At 35.2% G+C, this 18,091-nt stretch overlaps 1 protein-coding gene and 1 pseudogene across 4 annotated transcripts in view; one reads left to right on the top strand and one right to left on the bottom strand.

Annotated features, from left to right (window-relative positions):
- HYCC2 (hyccin PI4KA lipid kinase complex subunit 2) overlaps positions 1 to 18,091 on the bottom strand; it is an 88,841-nt gene that overhangs the window by 41,560 nt on the left and 29,190 nt on the right. For 3 of the 4 annotated variants that reach the window (XM_047083836.1, XM_047083839.1, XM_047083837.1), the window contains 3 exons: positions 16,048 to 16,147; positions 2,423 to 2,505; positions 1,147 to 1,248 (listed from right to left, as the gene is read on the bottom strand). In XM_047083836.1, the coding sequence (XP_046939792.1) occupies positions 1,147 to 1,248; positions 2,423 to 2,473 (153 nt within the window). In that variant the 5' untranslated portion in view covers positions 2,474 to 2,505; positions 16,048 to 16,147. Of the gene's footprint in view, positions 1 to 1,146; positions 1,249 to 2,422; positions 2,506 to 8,509; positions 8,560 to 16,047; positions 16,148 to 18,091 lie in introns of all 4 variants that reach the window. The other variant, XM_047083838.1, reaches the window with a different exon arrangement.
- Positions 2,792 to 3,060, top strand: LOC124514162 (40S ribosomal protein S27-like; annotated as a pseudogene).

Below are 18,091 nucleotides of genomic sequence, written 5' to 3'. Positions count from 1 at the left end.
GCATAAAACAAATTTTAATAAGCAAAGCTTAAATGTTAAGACAGTGCAAAACAAGGGGTAGGAAATAACACACATTCATTATTCAAACAGAATTTTGAAAACTCCTAACCAAAAAGGATATGAATATATATACATTACTACACCTAAAGTTATAAAACATAAATACACAGCAAGAGAAAAAGAAGCAAATGAATCCTGCAATTGCTGCTATAAACAGCAACAGATGCAAGCCTAACTGAGAGCCAATCCAAGTTTAGGAGATAGTAAAGAAAGAGGTCAATAAAGCAAGCTTTTAGTGGTAGGACAAAAATTAAGATGCACTTTAAATTAAGCTGCTGGTTAGGAGATGATTACCTGAACTTCTTCAAACTCACTCCAGTACACAGCAGAGGCACTCTTGGAGGCTGTATCTGGGAAGATAAGAAGCTACTTTCCTGTGTGTTCCTTTCATTTTCATTTTAAAGCATACATGAATCCAGTGGTGATAAAACTATATGTCATACTATTGTGTTAATGGAAAGATAATGTGTGTATTTTGCATAAATTAACATATAGATTCAACAGCTGAATTTTTTTTTTCCTTCTTCTATCACAAAGCTGAATAACAGGAAACTCTAAGTTTATTGATCTTAACTATTTAGGCTAAATAGTGCTTTCTCCAATCATTTTCAAGCTAAATTTACTAGCAGCATCATTTCATGTTACCAGTTTGAGTTCACTGATCAGAGTAATATATACACTTCCACACTGTCAATAAAATAACAGCAAACATACTTAAAATAAAAAAAAACTGAATCAGTGTAAGGCTAACATTTGGATTCTAGAAAAGGAAACATCCCAAACAGAAACAGAGAAAAGTTTCAAATTAATAAGTAATCTACTGAGATGATGGTCACTCAGATCAAGACTCAAAACATACAGTCCTCAACAGGAACAAATCTGTCAAAACATTTAAAAATATAAAGAGGGAAGGAAAGGGAAAGCCAAAGCAACTATCAGAATGAAAAACAGTAGAAAGAAAGTTTTCCAGTTCCATAAGAAGGATTTTTAAAAAGAGGAGGGAAAACTACAAAACTTACATATGTGTTTTAGTACACATATTTCACTTTACTATGTTGAAATTATTTTTCTTATAAGCTTTCCTACCTCATTATTCGAATCTTGAATAACTTTATAGAGGGCTGGGACCAGTGTTTTTTTCCGGTGTAAAGTTGCTGCATAATTGGTGATCTGAGTGTCAGGTAACGCCTAAACGAAACATCAAAGGAAATCAAAAGCAAACTTAGTATTTGGGAAGTCAGGAAATATATTTTACCTCAGTTTCTCTTGAAAAGATTTATGATAGAGTCAACTAAGAAAAGTAAAGATAATTAATACAAGAAATATCATTAGAGTTAATAAGACAAATTAAGTTAGGATGTTATAGTGTACAGTTCTTCTAACTAGTCAACCATGAAAAATTATTAGAAATCACATGTACCAAGATTTGCTGAAAAGGGTCACTTTAAACTAACCTACTCTAGGGGCGCTTGGGTGGCTCAGTCAGTTAAGCATCCGACTTCAGCTCAGATCATGATCTCACAGTCTGGGAGTTCGAGCCCCGTGTCGGGCTCTGTGCTGACAGCTCAGAGACTGGAGCCTGCTTTGGATTCTGTGTCTCCCTCTCTCTCTGCCCCTCCCCTACTCATGCTGTCTCTCTCTGTCTCAAAAATAAATAAAAACACTAAAACAACAACAAAAAAACTAACCTAGTCTAAAAAAAAATAAGTATAGAATACACACACACACACACACACATATAATTTAATAAGTTTTATTTATTTTGGGGGAGGGAAAGAGGGCAGGGAGAGGGGGAGAGAGAATCCGAGTAGGCTCTGCGCCCTCAGTGCAGAGCCTGATGTGGGGCTCAAACTCACGAACTGTGAGATCATGACCTGAGCTGAAATAAAGAGTTGGATGCTTAACCGACTGAGCCACACAGGCGCCCCTAGAATATATTTTTATTCTTGCATTTTATACTTATGAAACATGTATTTCTATTAGTGTTCAGAAGTTATATAGTTTTAAATAAAATCAATGAATGATTTTTAATTACAGGAAATAAAAATATAAGACACAAATCCTATGTCTGTGCCTTATTAAAGCTTGGAAGCTTCCCCTTTTTTATTAAATATATTTAAAAATGGATATATCCCCTCATCAATCCTAACAACTATTTTTATTTTTCCATATTACCTTCTAGCCATTATTCACCTTAGTGCCTTTTTAAAGAGTTACAATTACAGAAACACATTATTTCATATTTTGCCATTTCCACTTCATATCATAACATTTGTTTCAGTTTCTCCAGAGCACATATTCACTGTTTGAATTATGGACATATAGAATCATATGATACATTCTTATCACCAATCCAATTTACCTTGAATTCTGATAACCATTCTTCCACAACACCACGTTCAGATCCCAGCATCTTCTTCTAACTTCTAGTCCTTTTTTTTATCTCTGAAAGAAAAAAAGCACCAAACTTGAAGATGGCATCATGTACTTAAAGAAACTACCAAAGGTAAAGGATGTGCACCTTTCACTAACAGAAAAACTAACCTTGTATATATTTTAGATAAGAAGGCTCACTTCTAGACTAGAGCTCAATTAAAACAAAACTTATTTTTAAGAAATAAATTCTATTTTCAGGGATATATTTGAAACTTCTTTTCCTAATACTTTTATATTTTCCCCAAGAAATATATTTCAAAGTGGCAAAAACAAGTTTATACTTCCTCACAAGAACATGCCCCTTGTGAAGGACCTCCTCCACCTGTCCTGGAAGAGAAGAGGAAGTACAAGAAGAAACACCTGGTGCAGAGCCCCAACTCCTACTTCATGGACGTGAAGTGCCCAGGATGCTACAAAATCACCACCATCTTTAGCCACGCACAAATGGTTGTTTTGTGTGTTGGCTGTTCCACTGTCCTCTGCCAGCCTACAGGAGGAAAAGCAAGGCTTATAGAAGGATGCTCCTTCAGACAGAAGCCCTTAAAGCACCCGGACTCAAGATGAGTACGAAACTATTCCAATAAACAGATTTGTGATAAAACAAAACCAAAACCAAAAATAAGTTTACTGAGTAAAATCAAACTGCACATTACCCAAGACAAATGAATAGTCTATGCTTAGAGCTTCTGCCAAATATACAATTGGAATTAAGTTACATTTCATACAACAAACCATGTGACAGATTATAAATGACAGATATAGAAAAGCTAGAAATCAAGGGTCATATATTCAGCACACTGATTATAAATGTTTATACAAATAAGGGCTTTAAAGAAGGTAGATTTATATTTTTTCTATAATGGAAAAATATCCAAGTAGAAAAAGCAAGTTGTACAATTACGTGAACTATAATTCCATTAAAAAACTAAATAAAATGTGAAAAAAGCCTGGACGAATATATCCACTAAACTCTTTTAAGTGTTTACCTGTGAGGTAAGGAATACTGAGGATATTCTAATTATGTGTAACTCTTGAGTTACAGAAAAAAATTAAAACAGCCTATATTATTTTTAAAGTGAGAAAGACAATGAAAAGGTCTTGGATTTTAATTTAATTTAAAGGCTCAAAAAGTAAGAGCTAGGGGCACCTGGGTGGCTTAGTAGGTTAAGCGTCCAACTTCGGGAGAGGTCATGGTCTCACAGTTTGTTAGTTCAAGCCCTGCATAGGGCTCTTTGTTGTCTGCCCAGAGCCTGCTTTGGATCTTCTGTCTCCGCCTCTCTGCCCCTTCCCTGCTCACACTCTGTCTCTCTTTCAAAACTAAATAAGTACTGAAAAAAAGAAAAAAGTTAAGAACTAGAAAAAATAAAGAACTTCTTTGAGGGGAGAATAATGTCTTCAAAGCAACTGAAATAAGTTTCTTTTTTTTTTTAACGTTTATTTATTTTTGAGACAGAGAGAGACAAAGCATGAACGGGAGAGGGTCAGAGAGAGGGAGACACAGAATCTGAAACAGGCTCCAGGCTCTGAGCTGTCAGCACAGAGCCCGACGCGGGGCTCGAACTCACGGACCGCGAGATCACGACCTGAGCCGAAGATGGCCGCTTAACTGACTGAGCCACCCAGGCGCCCCTGAAATAAGTTTCTTTATTAAAAGATAGTATTTCCTGGGGCGCCTGGGTGGCGCAGTCGGTTAAGCGTCCGACTTCAGCCAGGTCACGATCTCGCGGTCCGGGAGTTCGAATCCCACGTCGGGCTCTGGGCTGATGGCTCAGAGCCTGGAGCCTGTTTCCGATTCTGTGTCTCCCTCTCTCTCTGCCCCTCCCCCATTCATGCTCTGTCTCTCTCTGTCCCAAAAATAAATAAACGTTGAAAAAAAAATTTTTAAATAAAAAAAAAATAGTATTTCCTAAAAGTGTGTCAAATTTCACATTAAATTTGTCCCTATAAAAAGGAATCAGATTTTCTAATTCTCCCCCTTCAATTCCAAAAGGACTTTTTAATGTCTCTCTATAATGCACTATATCAAGTACGATGTAAGGAAGGAGTATGAAGAGGAGTAAGACATTCCCCTTATTTTCAAATAGCAAATGCTGTTAGGAGTAAGACATTTCCTTTACTTTCAAATACCAAATGCTGTTAAGATAGACTGATGAATTTAGTCAAATAAATTTCTAGGGAAAAAAGATAGTAGGAAAACCTAACAGATTAAAAAAAATCAATAACCAACATATGAATCTTTCTTGGACTCTGATTCAAACAATTAAAAAGTGTATGATACAACTGGAGAAAGCAGAACATGACTGGTTATTTGATGATATAAAATTAAGGAATTATCATAGGTTATTTTTATATTTGGTAACTATTATAGTTAGGTTGGTTTTTTTTTTTGTTTTTTGTTTTAATACTGCTTGTTTCTTAAAGTTACATACTGAAATATTTACTGGTGAAATGTGTCAGAGACTTGCTTTAAAATAATCAGGGCAGGGGCGCCTGGGTGGCTCAGTCAGTTGAGTGCCCAACTCTTGATTTCAGTTCAGTCATGGTCCCAGGGTCGTGGGATTGAGCGCCACGTCAGGCTCGGTGCTGAGTATGGAGTCTGCTTGGGATCTTTCTCTCTCCCTCTGCCCCTCTCCCCCTGCTTGCGCTAGCGCTCTATCTCTCAAAAATAAAAATAAATAAATAAATAATCAATCAATCAATCAGGACAGGAGCAGGAGCAGGAGGAGTCAAAGAAGGAAAGCTAATTAGGTATAGATGAAATATGACTGGCTATGAATTAATAACCATTCAAGCTGAATAACTGGTATATATGTTTTATTACACTAATATCATTACTTTATTATAAGTTTGAAATGTTCCATAATAAAATTTCAGAAAAAAAGGATTAATAAACACTACATAAAAAGATAAACACAATACCCATACATACACAATTTTGCAAATAATTTCTGGGAGTTCAGATCAACTAAAGCTCATTAATAGACAGGGACACTCAAGTTACAAACTCTTGCTGAAGAAATAAGACTCTTAAAACATAACTTCACAGGGGGCCTGGGTGGCTCAGTCGGCTAAGCATCCGACTCTTGGTTTCAGCTCAGGTCATGATCGCCAGTCTGTGAGCTTGAGCCTCACAGTGGGATCTGTGCTGCTTGGAACTCTTGGTCTCTCGCTCTCTGTCCGTCCCCCATTTTTGCTGCCCCCCCCCCCGCTTGCTCTTTCTCAAAATAAATAAAAATTACACTATCAACAATAGCCAAAGTATGGAAAGAGCCCAAATGTCCATTGATGGATGAATGGATAAAGAAGATGTGGTGTATATATATAATGGAGTATTACTCGACAATCAAAAAGAATGAAATCTTACCATTTGCAACTACGTGGATGGAACTGGAGGGTATTTTGCTAAGTGAAATTAGTCAGAGAAAGCCAAAAATCATACGACTTCACTCATATGAGGACTTTAAGAAACAAAACAGATGAACATAAGGGAAGGGGAACAAAATAATATAAAAACAGGGAGGGGGACAAAACCGAAGAGACTCATAAATATGGAAAACAAAATGAGGGTTACTGGAGGGGTTGTGGGAGAGGGATGGGCTAAATGGGTAAGGGGCACTAAGGAATCTACTCCTAAAATCATCATTGCACTATATGCTAATTTGGATGTAAATTAAAATAAAAAACTAAAATAAATGAGGTCTAAATAATTAATTAAAAAAAAAAAACCTTCACAAAATATAGCACAGCCATACATCCAAATGACAATGGCCTTCAAAGAAGTAATTTTGTGAGGTTCCCACATTTATTATGATGATTGCTCAAATCAATGTCAGAATTCCCTTTTTTCCTTTTAAACAACAGTTAAGTGGTACTACCTTTTGAAACCTCGTTCTTCACCTAAAAATGGATTCCATGACAGAACTATGATTAATGTACCTCTGACTCTACATAAATTATACCTCAATAAAAAATGTTTATGAACAATTGTCTAAATACCCTAAGGTAGTTGCCTCTGAAAGCTGCTCAGAACTCCAGGAGACAACTTTAAAGCAAAGGCAAGACTTAGTCAGAAATTCATTGATCCATTCCGTAAGTATTTCTTAAACACCAACAATGACAGCCATTATGCTAGGAGCTGGTAATACAATGATAAAACCAGATGGAAAGTCACTATAATGAAGCATTTATCTAGTACAGAAAACTAAATGCATTTTTGCAAAGAGATGAAGAATAAGAAGTCATGACACACAAAAGCATAATAAAAGGAACCTAACATTGATGAGGGAATCAAAGAAGACTTCTCTAAGGCAACAGTTAAGGTGAGATAACAAAGATCAGTAGAATTAAAGAATTAGGAAAAGAGCATTCTCGAAAGAGGGAACAGCGTATATAATGGCCCTGTGGCAAGAAGAAAACACAAGAAATCTGAAAGAAGATCCAATTGACCAAAAAGCAAGGGACAAACGTTGAGGGTGTAGAAAGGTAGGCATGGCCCAGATGGTATAAACAGGAATTTACAGTCTGCCTTAAGCATAGAAAGTGACTAAGGATTTTAGGCAGATGGATTATAAGATTCAAGGTTTGAAAAGCTCACCTGGCTACAATGCAGAGAGAGGACTAGTATCCTTTTCACATCTAGCTACAAATTTCCCAATAGTATGAAGACTAAAGAAATTTCAGTCTTGCCACAGCATTTGCTCTGAGAATTCCTACCAAGTCTCTGGAAACTAAAATACCTGAACAGCTACTGAGAATAAAAATGTTTTTGGGGAGCCTGGGTGGCTCAGTCAGTTGAGTGACCAACTTCAGCTCAGGTCATGATCTCACGGTTTGTGAGTTCGAGCCCCACGTCAGGCTCTGTGCTGACAGGTCAGAGCCTGGAGCCTGCTTCTGATTCTGTGTCTCCCTCTCTCTCTGCCCCTCCCCCACTCATGCTCTGTCTCTCTCTCTCAGAAATAAACATTAAAAAAAAAATTAAAGAAATGTTTTTGACTTACAAAGTACCTGAAAAATAAGTAAGCTAGGTTACATTTTTTTTTTTTTTTTTTTTAAATAGGCTTCACGCCCAGCCTGGAGCCCAACACAGGGCTTGAGCTCACAATCCTGAAATCAAGACCTGAACTGAGATTAAGTCAGACGCTTAACCAACTGAGCCACCCAGGTGCCCCAGGTTACATTTTTATTAAGCATCAAATTTAGTATATTAAAACAAAACCTACATTAGTTTCTTAGGAAATAATTTAAGTATAAATTCTAATATCTTCATCTCCCTTTAGTATTTCCTTTCCTCAAGTCTCTTATGAAGATATAAACAAAAGGGGCTGCTTTGTTAATATAATTTATAGCATCTTCTTCCTACCACTTTATCATTTCTAATGAGCTCAGTGGACCACAAGATTAAGAAGAAAAAGAGAATTTTACATCCTCTTTGAAGAGTACTCCAGAAAAGAAGGTAAATACTTCTGATATATTTATTACCATGTAAGGAAGAAAAGCATAATTTCATTGTAGTGGTGACACCAAGGACTGATTTCCAATAAACCAATTGTAACTTAAAAAAACTCCTGTATCTCTATGGCCGGATTTCAACTGATTTTAATTTTTTATTTCCTGGAAAATTAAAAAGCGATTTCTGCCCTGCATATCAACTGTTATCTTTATAATTTTATAAATATATTTAGCTACAAATATGAATTAATGGTTGATAGTCAATTATTAAATAATGTTCAAATATTATAAATAGTATATGTATGTTAAAAAAAAAAAAGGAAATCCCAACTATCTATCCCACCCATGAAGATTAAACAGAGTCAACCATCTGGTATTTATTTTTCTTTCAAATATATATTTATGTATATGCATGTTTATATATAAGCGCATGTATATAGTTTATAGTCACATGTCCATCAGATATAGCTTTCTACAATATGCTTTTTTCAGTTGCTAGAAATATGGAAGACCTATAGATCTCATTCTTTTTAACAGCCACAGAGCAATTAAGCCCAAAACTTACCATTTAATAGTTTCCTGATAAACACATAGGTTGTTTTCAATTTTCCTATACTACAAAAAAAAAAAAAAAATATGCTGCAATGAACATCTTCATACTTATTTATGTATTTTCTGTTCTTTTCTGTAGTATCACTTGTAAAAACTGGATTTGAAATTTTAAGGTCACAGGATATAAATATTATTGATAGTATAGCCAAATATAAATAAACTCTCAAAACCATACTTCATCTTTTTTTTTAAGGTTTATTTTTGAGAAAGAGACAGGGCTCAAGGAGGAGAAGGGCAGAGAGAGAAGGAGATACAGAATCCAAAGCAGGTTCCAGGCTCTGAGCTGTCAGAGCATAGCCCAATGCAGGGCTCAAACTCACATATTGTGAGATCATGACCTGAGCCAAAGTCAGACGTTTAACCAACTGAACCACCCAGGTGCCCCCAATCATGTATTTTTAAAGCACATGACTGTCACATGTACAGAATAATTTCTCCCTACTCTACTTATAAAGCTAATACCTCAGCATGAAAATATCTAAATAAATCTAAATATAAAAGCTTTAATTTTCCTGCATTTATTAATATGATATACATGACTTTTAAAACTAAGATAATAAAAATTAGTATCAACATTCATACCTATTGCCAAAACATTAAAGATTTTATACACAAAATGCTGTGATGTATAAGATACCACGATATATGTTATTATATTTTAAAAATCGCTCTGCTTGTTTAGTTAAGTGTGAATCTTCTAAAATTAGAAATGACATTTATAGTTTAAACAATCTGGAAGTTACTTTAGAATGTGATATGAGATTAAGATCTAACAAATGTTCTTCTCCTGACAGCTCTAAATTGTTCTAATATATTTTATGTCCAGTTTTTCCTCACTTACTTGAAATGCTATTTTTGTCACATACAAAAAGTCTTACACACATTTGGAACTATTTCTGAGCTACTTTCCCATTAATTTTGCACCAGGACTATAATGTTTTAATTACTGTAGCTTAGTAAAAAATATTCCAAGTCCCTTCTTGTATAGAGATTCTTTTTCCTAAAAATGTGTTTATTATTGCCTGCTTCTTTCTTCCAGAGGAATATTAGAATTATATTGATAAGTTTCTTTCCTACACTCCATTCTCATAGGAGTTTACAAATTAATTCCATATCACATCTCCACAACATTGAGTTAACCCATACAGAAGCATGGCATTGCTCGTTATTAAAAATCCTCTTCTATACATCTTAATACAAATTTTATTTTTTCTTCACGTAGGTCAACACATTTCCAATTAAGTTGATTCCTGTATGGTTTATATTATCTTGTGACTGTGGTTATTTTTCATTATTTTTTTTTTAAGTTTATTTATTTAGAGAGAGCTAGGGATGGGCAGAGAGAGAGAGAGAGAGAGAGAGAGAGAGAATCCCAAGCAGTCTCTGCAATGTCAGCGCAGAACCCAATGCAGGGCTCAATCCTAAGAACCATGAGATTGTGATCTGCACCGAAATCAAGAGTTGGATCCTTGACTGACTGAGTCACCCAGCAGCCCCTTCACTGTGTTTTCTAACTAGCTATTGTTACACAAAAACTTTAAAAAGTCAAAATGAGCAACTTAAAAAAAATTTTTTTAACGTTTATTCATTTTTGAGAGGCAGAGAGAGACACGGCATGAGCCGGGAAGGGGCAGAGAGAGAGGGAGACACAGAATCTGAAGCCGCCTCCAGGCTCTGAGTTGTCAACACAGATCCTGATATGGGGCTCAAAACCACGAACCTTGAGATCATAACCTGAGCTGAAGTCAGACACTCAACTGACTGAGCCACTCAGGTGCCCCCAAAATGAAAAAGTTTTTAACATAAATATTTAAAATATAAAAATGGTTTAAACCCAGGTTTCTATGTTTTAGGAAAAATTTATAAACTAGTAAGTTATGTTTTTGCTAACTACAAGGTTTAGAAGATTTTTAAAATGTATGCTACTGCTTTATAGAAAAGGGCAAGGAAAAGCAACTAAAATTAATATTTTTTTCCAATTCTCTACAAAGAACATCAACTGCTTTTAAAATAAAAAAGAAACCCAAATATTATTTTCAAAAAAACCCCACAAATCTTTTTATCTGATATATATTGCTTCAGAATCCCTATTTGATATAGAGCCTGGAATACATATTTTAAAAAGCTCCCCAAGTAATCCTTCAGAAAAAAAAAAAGAGAAAGTCTCACATTCAGGTTAAACTCATTATTTTAAATTCCTATCTAATCTCCTCTATAAAAACAAATTTGTTTATCAAATCACTTTAGTTTCTACCAATACTATTTTTTTTTCTACCAATACTATTTTTAAAATGACTGCAAGGTAATACTTTTTTTTTTAACTTTTTTTTTTTCTTAGTGTTTACTTATATTTAAGACAGAGAGAGACAGAGCATGAATGGGGGAGGGGCAGAGAGAGAGGGAGACACAGAATAAGAAGCAGGCTCCAGGCTCTGAGCTGTCAGTACAGAACCCGACATGGGGCTTGAACTCACGAACCCGCAAAATCATGACCGGAGCCAAAGTCGGACGCCTAACCCATTGAGCCACCCAAGAGTCCACGTAATACTTTTAAATACAGAAATACAGTGGTATTAATAATTAAAACCAAATACCACCATATTTCTTCAACTCTACAATACTACTAATTTTAAGACTGTAATTTGTTCAGTAACAAATTTAAGTAGAAAATAAGAAACAAACCTTTATTAAAATGAAAAAATGTTTAAAGGACAAGAACATAAGCTTATCCATATAATCACATATGACTTTTAAAATTATCCTTTATGCTGGGGTGCCTGGGTGGCTCAGTCGGTTGAGCATCTGACTTCGGCTCAGGTCATGATCTCTTAGTTGATGAGTTTGAGCCCCGCATCAGGCTCTGTGCTGACAGCTCAGAGCCTGGACCCTGCTTCAGATTCTATGTCTCCCTCTCTCTCTGCCCCTCCCCTGCTCATTCTCTGTCTCTCTCTGTCTCAAAAATAAATAAACATTAAAAAAAAATTTACATTATGCTTTATGCTTCTGGACATCTTTGTTCTACTAGCCATAAGGCACACTCTCCCAGCCCTCTCTTTATGTCTGGATTAGACTCAGTTCAAATGTCACTTCCTCAGAGAAGCTCCCTCTACTTACTATATTTAAATTGGCTCCCCAAGTTCCTCTTCCTTCCATCCCCTATCATTCTGTCCGTTTCCTTCACAGCAGTTAGCAAAATCATAATTATCTTATTTGTTTACTTATTATTGTCTGTCTTTCCCACTAGAATCCGTACTTCACAGAGAAGGTTCTATATCTCAAGTGTGAGGCACATAACAGGTACTCAAACATCTATTGATTTAGTTACTTATCTCATGAACTCAATTATTTAGCACCTGCAGTAATGACAGTTTTATTTTTGGCCATAATAAAACCTGAGATTTCTGCCTCCTTTTTCCATGTGATTAAGCTTAATAATTTTATTTTTCCAAATTAAATATGGTTGGAAGTTGATAGCTTCTTTAAAAAGCACCCAGAAACGTTTGACAGGTAGATAGTCTCCCAAATGCATCAAACAGGAATATCAACCTTGTCCGGGTTTGAAATTAGAGACTGAGGGATCTGGCAAATTTTCTCTGAATTAATTGGCACATGTCAGGCAATCTTCGGCTGAGACCATTATTCACTGCAAAGCTATATTATACTGTGATATTTTATAGACATTTTAAGCAACAATTTACAGATGGAAACTCAATTAAAAACGTAACACAAAAATAACAAACATTAAAAAAAATTTTAATAAAAAAATTTACCTCAATATGGTGCTACTAGTATTAATTGAAATGATAAATGAATAAATGAATTCACAAAGCTAAATTCTCAAAATACCAAATAAGGATGACTGTTGCTATTTCACAATTTACTTGCCTGGTAGCTGAAGTTTATTCAGTCAAGACATATCCTGATTTCAAAAATGTTAAAATGTAAAGAAAATTATCTTAAAAGTAAGGAAAAAGTAGGGGCGCCTGGGTGGCTCAGCCAAATGTCTGACTTCGGCTCAGGTCATGATCTCGCGGTTCATGGGTTCAAGCCCCGCTTCGGGCTCTGTGCTGACAGCATAGAGCCTGGAGCCTGCTTTGGATTCTGTGTCTCCCTCTCTCTCTCTGCCCCTTCCCCGCTCATGCTCTTTCTCTCTCTCTCTTTCTCAAAAATAAGTAAACGTTAAAACAAATTAAAAAAAAAAAAGAAAAAGTAAATTACTAGTGAGCCTATCAAGTATGAACATTGTATCAGTTGTTTTCTATAATTTATCTGATTAATAAAGCAGTAGAATCTAGTGGGTTAGAGCAGCAAATCAACTTTTTGCCTCAGAACCCCCTTTCACTCCTACATTTAAAAAGTTTATTAACTCATTAAAAAAAATAAGCCCATTACATGTTAACACAGTGGGGTTTTTTTGACATGTTTTAAAGTGAAATTTTATTTTTCCCAAACAAAAGCAAATTTGGTGAGAAGAGTAGTATTTGTTGTTTTACTTTTTTTTTTTTTTTGCAAATCTCATAATTACTTCCACATTCAATCTGTTGCTGAAAAACTTCACTGTGTATTCATCAGAGAATGACAATGAAGGCAGCAAATACTGTCTTAGTATTAATATAAAAAACAATTTTGACCTCACAAACCCACTTAAGGGATTACCAGGACCCACTCTGAGCATGGACTCTGGAGCCAGACTGTCTAAGTTTAAGGGTACTCACTTGCTACAGTGACCCCCTTACTAGCTATACTTAAACCCTCTGTGCCTCATTTCTCTGGTTTCAAAAAGAAGGATAACAGCAGCACAGTACTTATTTCATATAATTATTGTGTACTTAGAATAGTTCTTATCAGGGCACCTGCTGGCTTGATCTCATGGTTCATGAGTTTGAGCTCCACACTGGGCTCTGCACTAACAGCGTGGAGCCTGCTTGGGATTTCCTCTCTCTCCCCTCTCTCATCCCCTCCTCCACTTGCTCTCTATCTCTCTCTCAGAATAAATAAAAATAAACTTAAAAAAAAAAGAATAATTCTTATCACAAGTAAACACTATAAATGTTTGCTACAAGTATTATATACTTAATTTTCCTGACACTATATATGGTACTATAAAATAATCTCTGTTATTCTCAACTAATAGATAAGAAAATTAATGTGTAAATTAGGTCAAATGACCCACACAAGGTAACACAGTTGAACTGGTAAAACTAGGATTTTAACTTAATGCCTATTCCAAAACCTACGGTTGAAAAATGTACCTTGTCCCCTTTCTTGTAGCTCATACTACTCCCCACAGCTTTCTATGTCCTGGCCATACTCTTAAGTTTTTCTATAACTTCATGCACCCCTTCACCCCAGGGATTCTTTCCAGCCTAGAATGCTGTCTTACTACTGCTATACAAATAGCTGCCTTCTTCCAATCCTGTTAGTCTCAGCAAGCCTTTCTTGACCACTTCATCTAAATAGCATCCCTTTCTCCCTACTCTACTACTTTCCATTCCAACAAATATGGTTCATTTCCTTCCTAGAGCTTTGGATTTTATACCTGGCTTCTTAGATCTTATTACTTATTATATCTATCTTCCCTATAAGATTATTAAGTTATATGAAAATGGTCCCTTTCTGTTTTGGTCACATTTGGGTATTCACTATATACTCAAAGCTAACAAACATACTATGGTATCTGGACTTAATGGCAGGTACTTCTGTGTATTTGTTGAATCAATGAACCACACTGCTTATATGACCTTGGACAAATCAATTAAATCCTTTGGGCTTTAGTTTTACTTACTATATCTAAAATCCTAAAAATATTCAAGTACCTTCATTTGAAAAACAGAATAGTGCTGGTTACAGAGAAATTTTGTAAATATGGATTTCCTAACTATTCTCAGTACCTTAGTATCTGGAGGTAGCTGTGAACGTAGTTATAAATGTACTAAAAGTTTCCCTTTTATTTAACCAGACAATGTATAATTCTATAGATTTTTTCCCACTGTATATTATACCCATCCCATTATCTGGTATATAGAAAGTATATTTAAAAGCAAAAATCAAGGGATGCCTGCCTGGCTCAGTAGGTAGGCTCAGCAGGAGACTCTTGATCTCGAGATCATGAGTTCAAGCCCCACGTGGGGTCTAGAGATTACTTTAAAAAAATTAAAGTCTTAAAAGTAAAAATCAAGCTGATATTCCAGCATGCAGCTCAATTTGGGCCCATACTGCCTTACTTTCAGACTATCTAACAAAGTAAAAAGACATCACAGGAAATAATTATCTTTTTGATGGCCATGGTAATGGCAACCTTTATTAGCAAGCCCTGAATACAACATAATGAACAAAATAAGAAACTGCTGGAACGTGATCTGAAGGTCAATAACTACTTGCCAGGAAGCAAACTCACTGTACTCATCCAAGTACAATAAGCTTTCCATGGCCTACACAGGCAGAAATTGTGTCTTAGCTGACAGCATGTATCTTTTTCGGAAATTGTCAATTTATAAAGAATCAGATTATAAGAGGCAGTACAGCCTAATGGTTAGAGTATGGGGGTCTGACTCTAGACTGCCTGAGTTCAAATTCCAGTTCCATGACCTACCAGCTATGCATCTGTGGAAAAATTACTCCACTAATTTATGGCCTCAAATTCCTCATTTATTAAAGGGGGATAATGTAAGTACCTATGTCAAAGTTTTGGTTTTTTGTTTTTTTAAGATTAAATAAGTTAACACATCAGTGAGAAAAACTAATTATGGTAACTGCTCTCTAGGGTTTACTGGATAAACAAAGCTATACAATTATCAGGGAAACATATGAAATCATAAAAAATGGTTTTTGCTACTGCAAATTTTCAAACTAGGCCAACAACTATAACAATATTTCAAGGTATAAATCTGAAATTTGAGTACTCAAGATGTGCATTTATTGTAAATATCAACTTCTCTAAAAAAAACCCTAAAGCTGCACCATTCAATATGGTAGCCACTAGCCACATATAGCTATTTAAATTAAATTAAATTAAATTAAATTAAATTAAATTAAATTAAATTAAATTAAAATAAAATAAAATAAACAAAAATAAAATTTAAAGACTCAATTCCTTAGTTGCACTAGCTACATTTCAAGTGCTCAGTAGCTACATGCAGCCATACTGGAGAACACAGATAAAGAACACAGACATCATCACAGAAATTCTATTGGACAGCACTGATCTCAATGTAGTTACATAATACAATTATGATGAGTAAATTCAATTATTCAGTAACTGTAAAGATTTAGGCAACAAGAAGGTTAGAAGACACAACTACTAAAAACTATTAAAAAGTATTTCAAAAGTAAAACTCAAAGGCAGTAATTAAGATGTGATTATTTCAAGTCTCTTAGGTAAAATTGCTAAATAAATAGAAGCTACCCACCAAAGATGACCAAAAATTCCAACATGTCTAATTGTATGGAAAAATTCTTTAACTTTTAAAAAGTTAAATTTCATAATTTTACCTCTGTTCTAAGATCAGTTTTCTAAAGGAGGAGGTGGCATAGGAATGCGGCAGAATTCAAGTGTGGAATTCATTTGTTGAGACTTCAATATTTTCCAGCTCTATAAAAATAAAAATTAAAAAACTGAAATATTAAGTTAATATTCTCATGAAATAAAAAACAATTTTGATAAAACATTTAAAATACAATTTATCTATTTTTAAAAATAATTAGGGATTAAAAAGCTTTCTATAATGACCAGCATACACTTGTATACCATCATTAAACCAAATTTAAAAAATAGCAGGGGCGCCTGGGTGGCTCAGTCGGTTAAGCACCCGACTTCAGCTCAGGTCATGATCTCGCGGTCCGTGAGTTCGAGCCCTGCGTCGGCCTCTGTGCTGACAGCTCAGAGCCTTGAGCCTGTTTTGGATTCTGTGTCTCCCTCTCTCTGACCCTCCCCCATTCATGCTCTGTCTCTCTCTGTCTCCAAAATAAATAAACGTTAAAAAAAAAATTTTTTTTTAAATAGCAGATTTAGAGAAATGAAGTTTGAGTTTTAGTTTCAAATTTCCCATTAATTACCTGTAAGACCTTGAGGAGCTGACTTAAATATTAGGGAGTTTCACTTGAATAATCTATAAAATTCAGTCCTTTTCAGTCAAAAATTCCATTAATCCAACTTTTGGAACACATTACAGTGATATCTCTCTCTCTCTCTCTCTCTCTCTCACACACACACACACACACACACACACACACACACAATCATTAAAATTTCAGTATGCAGTATAACATCAACCTTAAATAATAAGTATCAATGGCTATATCATCATTTTGGATGAGTTTCACAGAACTGAAAATTTTATCATTTTTAAAAAGAACACAGGAAATGCTATTACTTGAAGTTTTGGTACAAAAACATATTACAATTATTTTGATCAGTGAGAAAACTTTTCAAATTGCTAAAAGTATACTTTCCTCTGAAAGTAGAAGCTATTTTTAAGTAGCTGCTGACCACATTATACTCTACCACTTTGATTCAAAATCGTATCACAACTTTAAAATCTAAAACACCAAAAAAAACTTAACATTTTAAAATATGTTCACAAACAAAATATGATTTAAAAAATACAAATAAGACCACAATAAAATTCTCTTGGAGTAAAGTTATATGATCATTGCAAAGTCTCTGATGTTTTTCAAACTAAAGATGTGTCAGAGCCTCCCAATCCAACCACAGCAGCTGACTTTTTATCTCTTATGTATTGACTATCACGTAAGATTTTCATTTCATGAGTTCTGCAGTGGGTGAAAAACCTTGACGAGGACTAAGAGAAAACCTCTGGAAAGATACGCAAGAAATGGTCATACTTTGGGAAGGGTCATTTGATGTCAAGGAAACTCTCTTTTTGTACCTTGGGAATTCTGAGCCACCAAATTTCCACCACAATTGCCAGATTTTGAAGCAGTATAAGCAGGCTGACTCTAGAGCTATACTGGGAATCTCTGTAGAGATGACTCTCCAACAATCTTTCAGGGTTAAGGATACAGGTACTCATTAGGTTATCAATTTAAGGGGCAAAAACAAACAAACAAACAAACAAACAAACAAACCAACAAACCAACATGGCAACGGATAGGAAACCTGAGTTTTATTAAACTTTAGCACAGCTTCAGAACAATTCAACTCCTGATAGATAAATTGGAAGTAATAAGCCTCTCAGCCACTTGAGCAACAGAAAAAAAAAAAAAAGGTGGGGGACCCTGTCAGGGAGGTAACACTGTTTGAAGCCTCTATGGTTCTTTCATATACAAGGTCTAGCACACAATCAAAAATTACTAAATACACTAAGTGACAAAAACATGACCAATAATTAGGAGAAAACTAGATCCACAGATGATCCAACAATAAAGTTCACACACAAGGACAACTATTTAAAATAATTCTGGGGGTGCCTGGGTGGCTTAGTCAGTTGAGCATCTGGCTCTTGGTTTCAGCTCATGTCATGATCTCCTGGTTCATGGATTCTGGCTCATGTCGGGCTCCATGATGACAGTACAG

This window comes from Lynx rufus, unplaced genomic scaffold, assembly GCF_022079265.1.
Source record: "Lynx rufus isolate CCGP_SWC_20201006 ecotype Redwood Valley unplaced genomic scaffold, mLynRuf1.p SCAF_2, whole genome shotgun sequence".
Lineage (NCBI taxonomy): Eukaryota > Metazoa > Chordata > Mammalia > Carnivora > Felidae > Lynx > Lynx rufus.
Note: the sequence above shows the minus strand (reverse complement) of the source record. Positions and strands in the feature narration are given on the sequence as shown.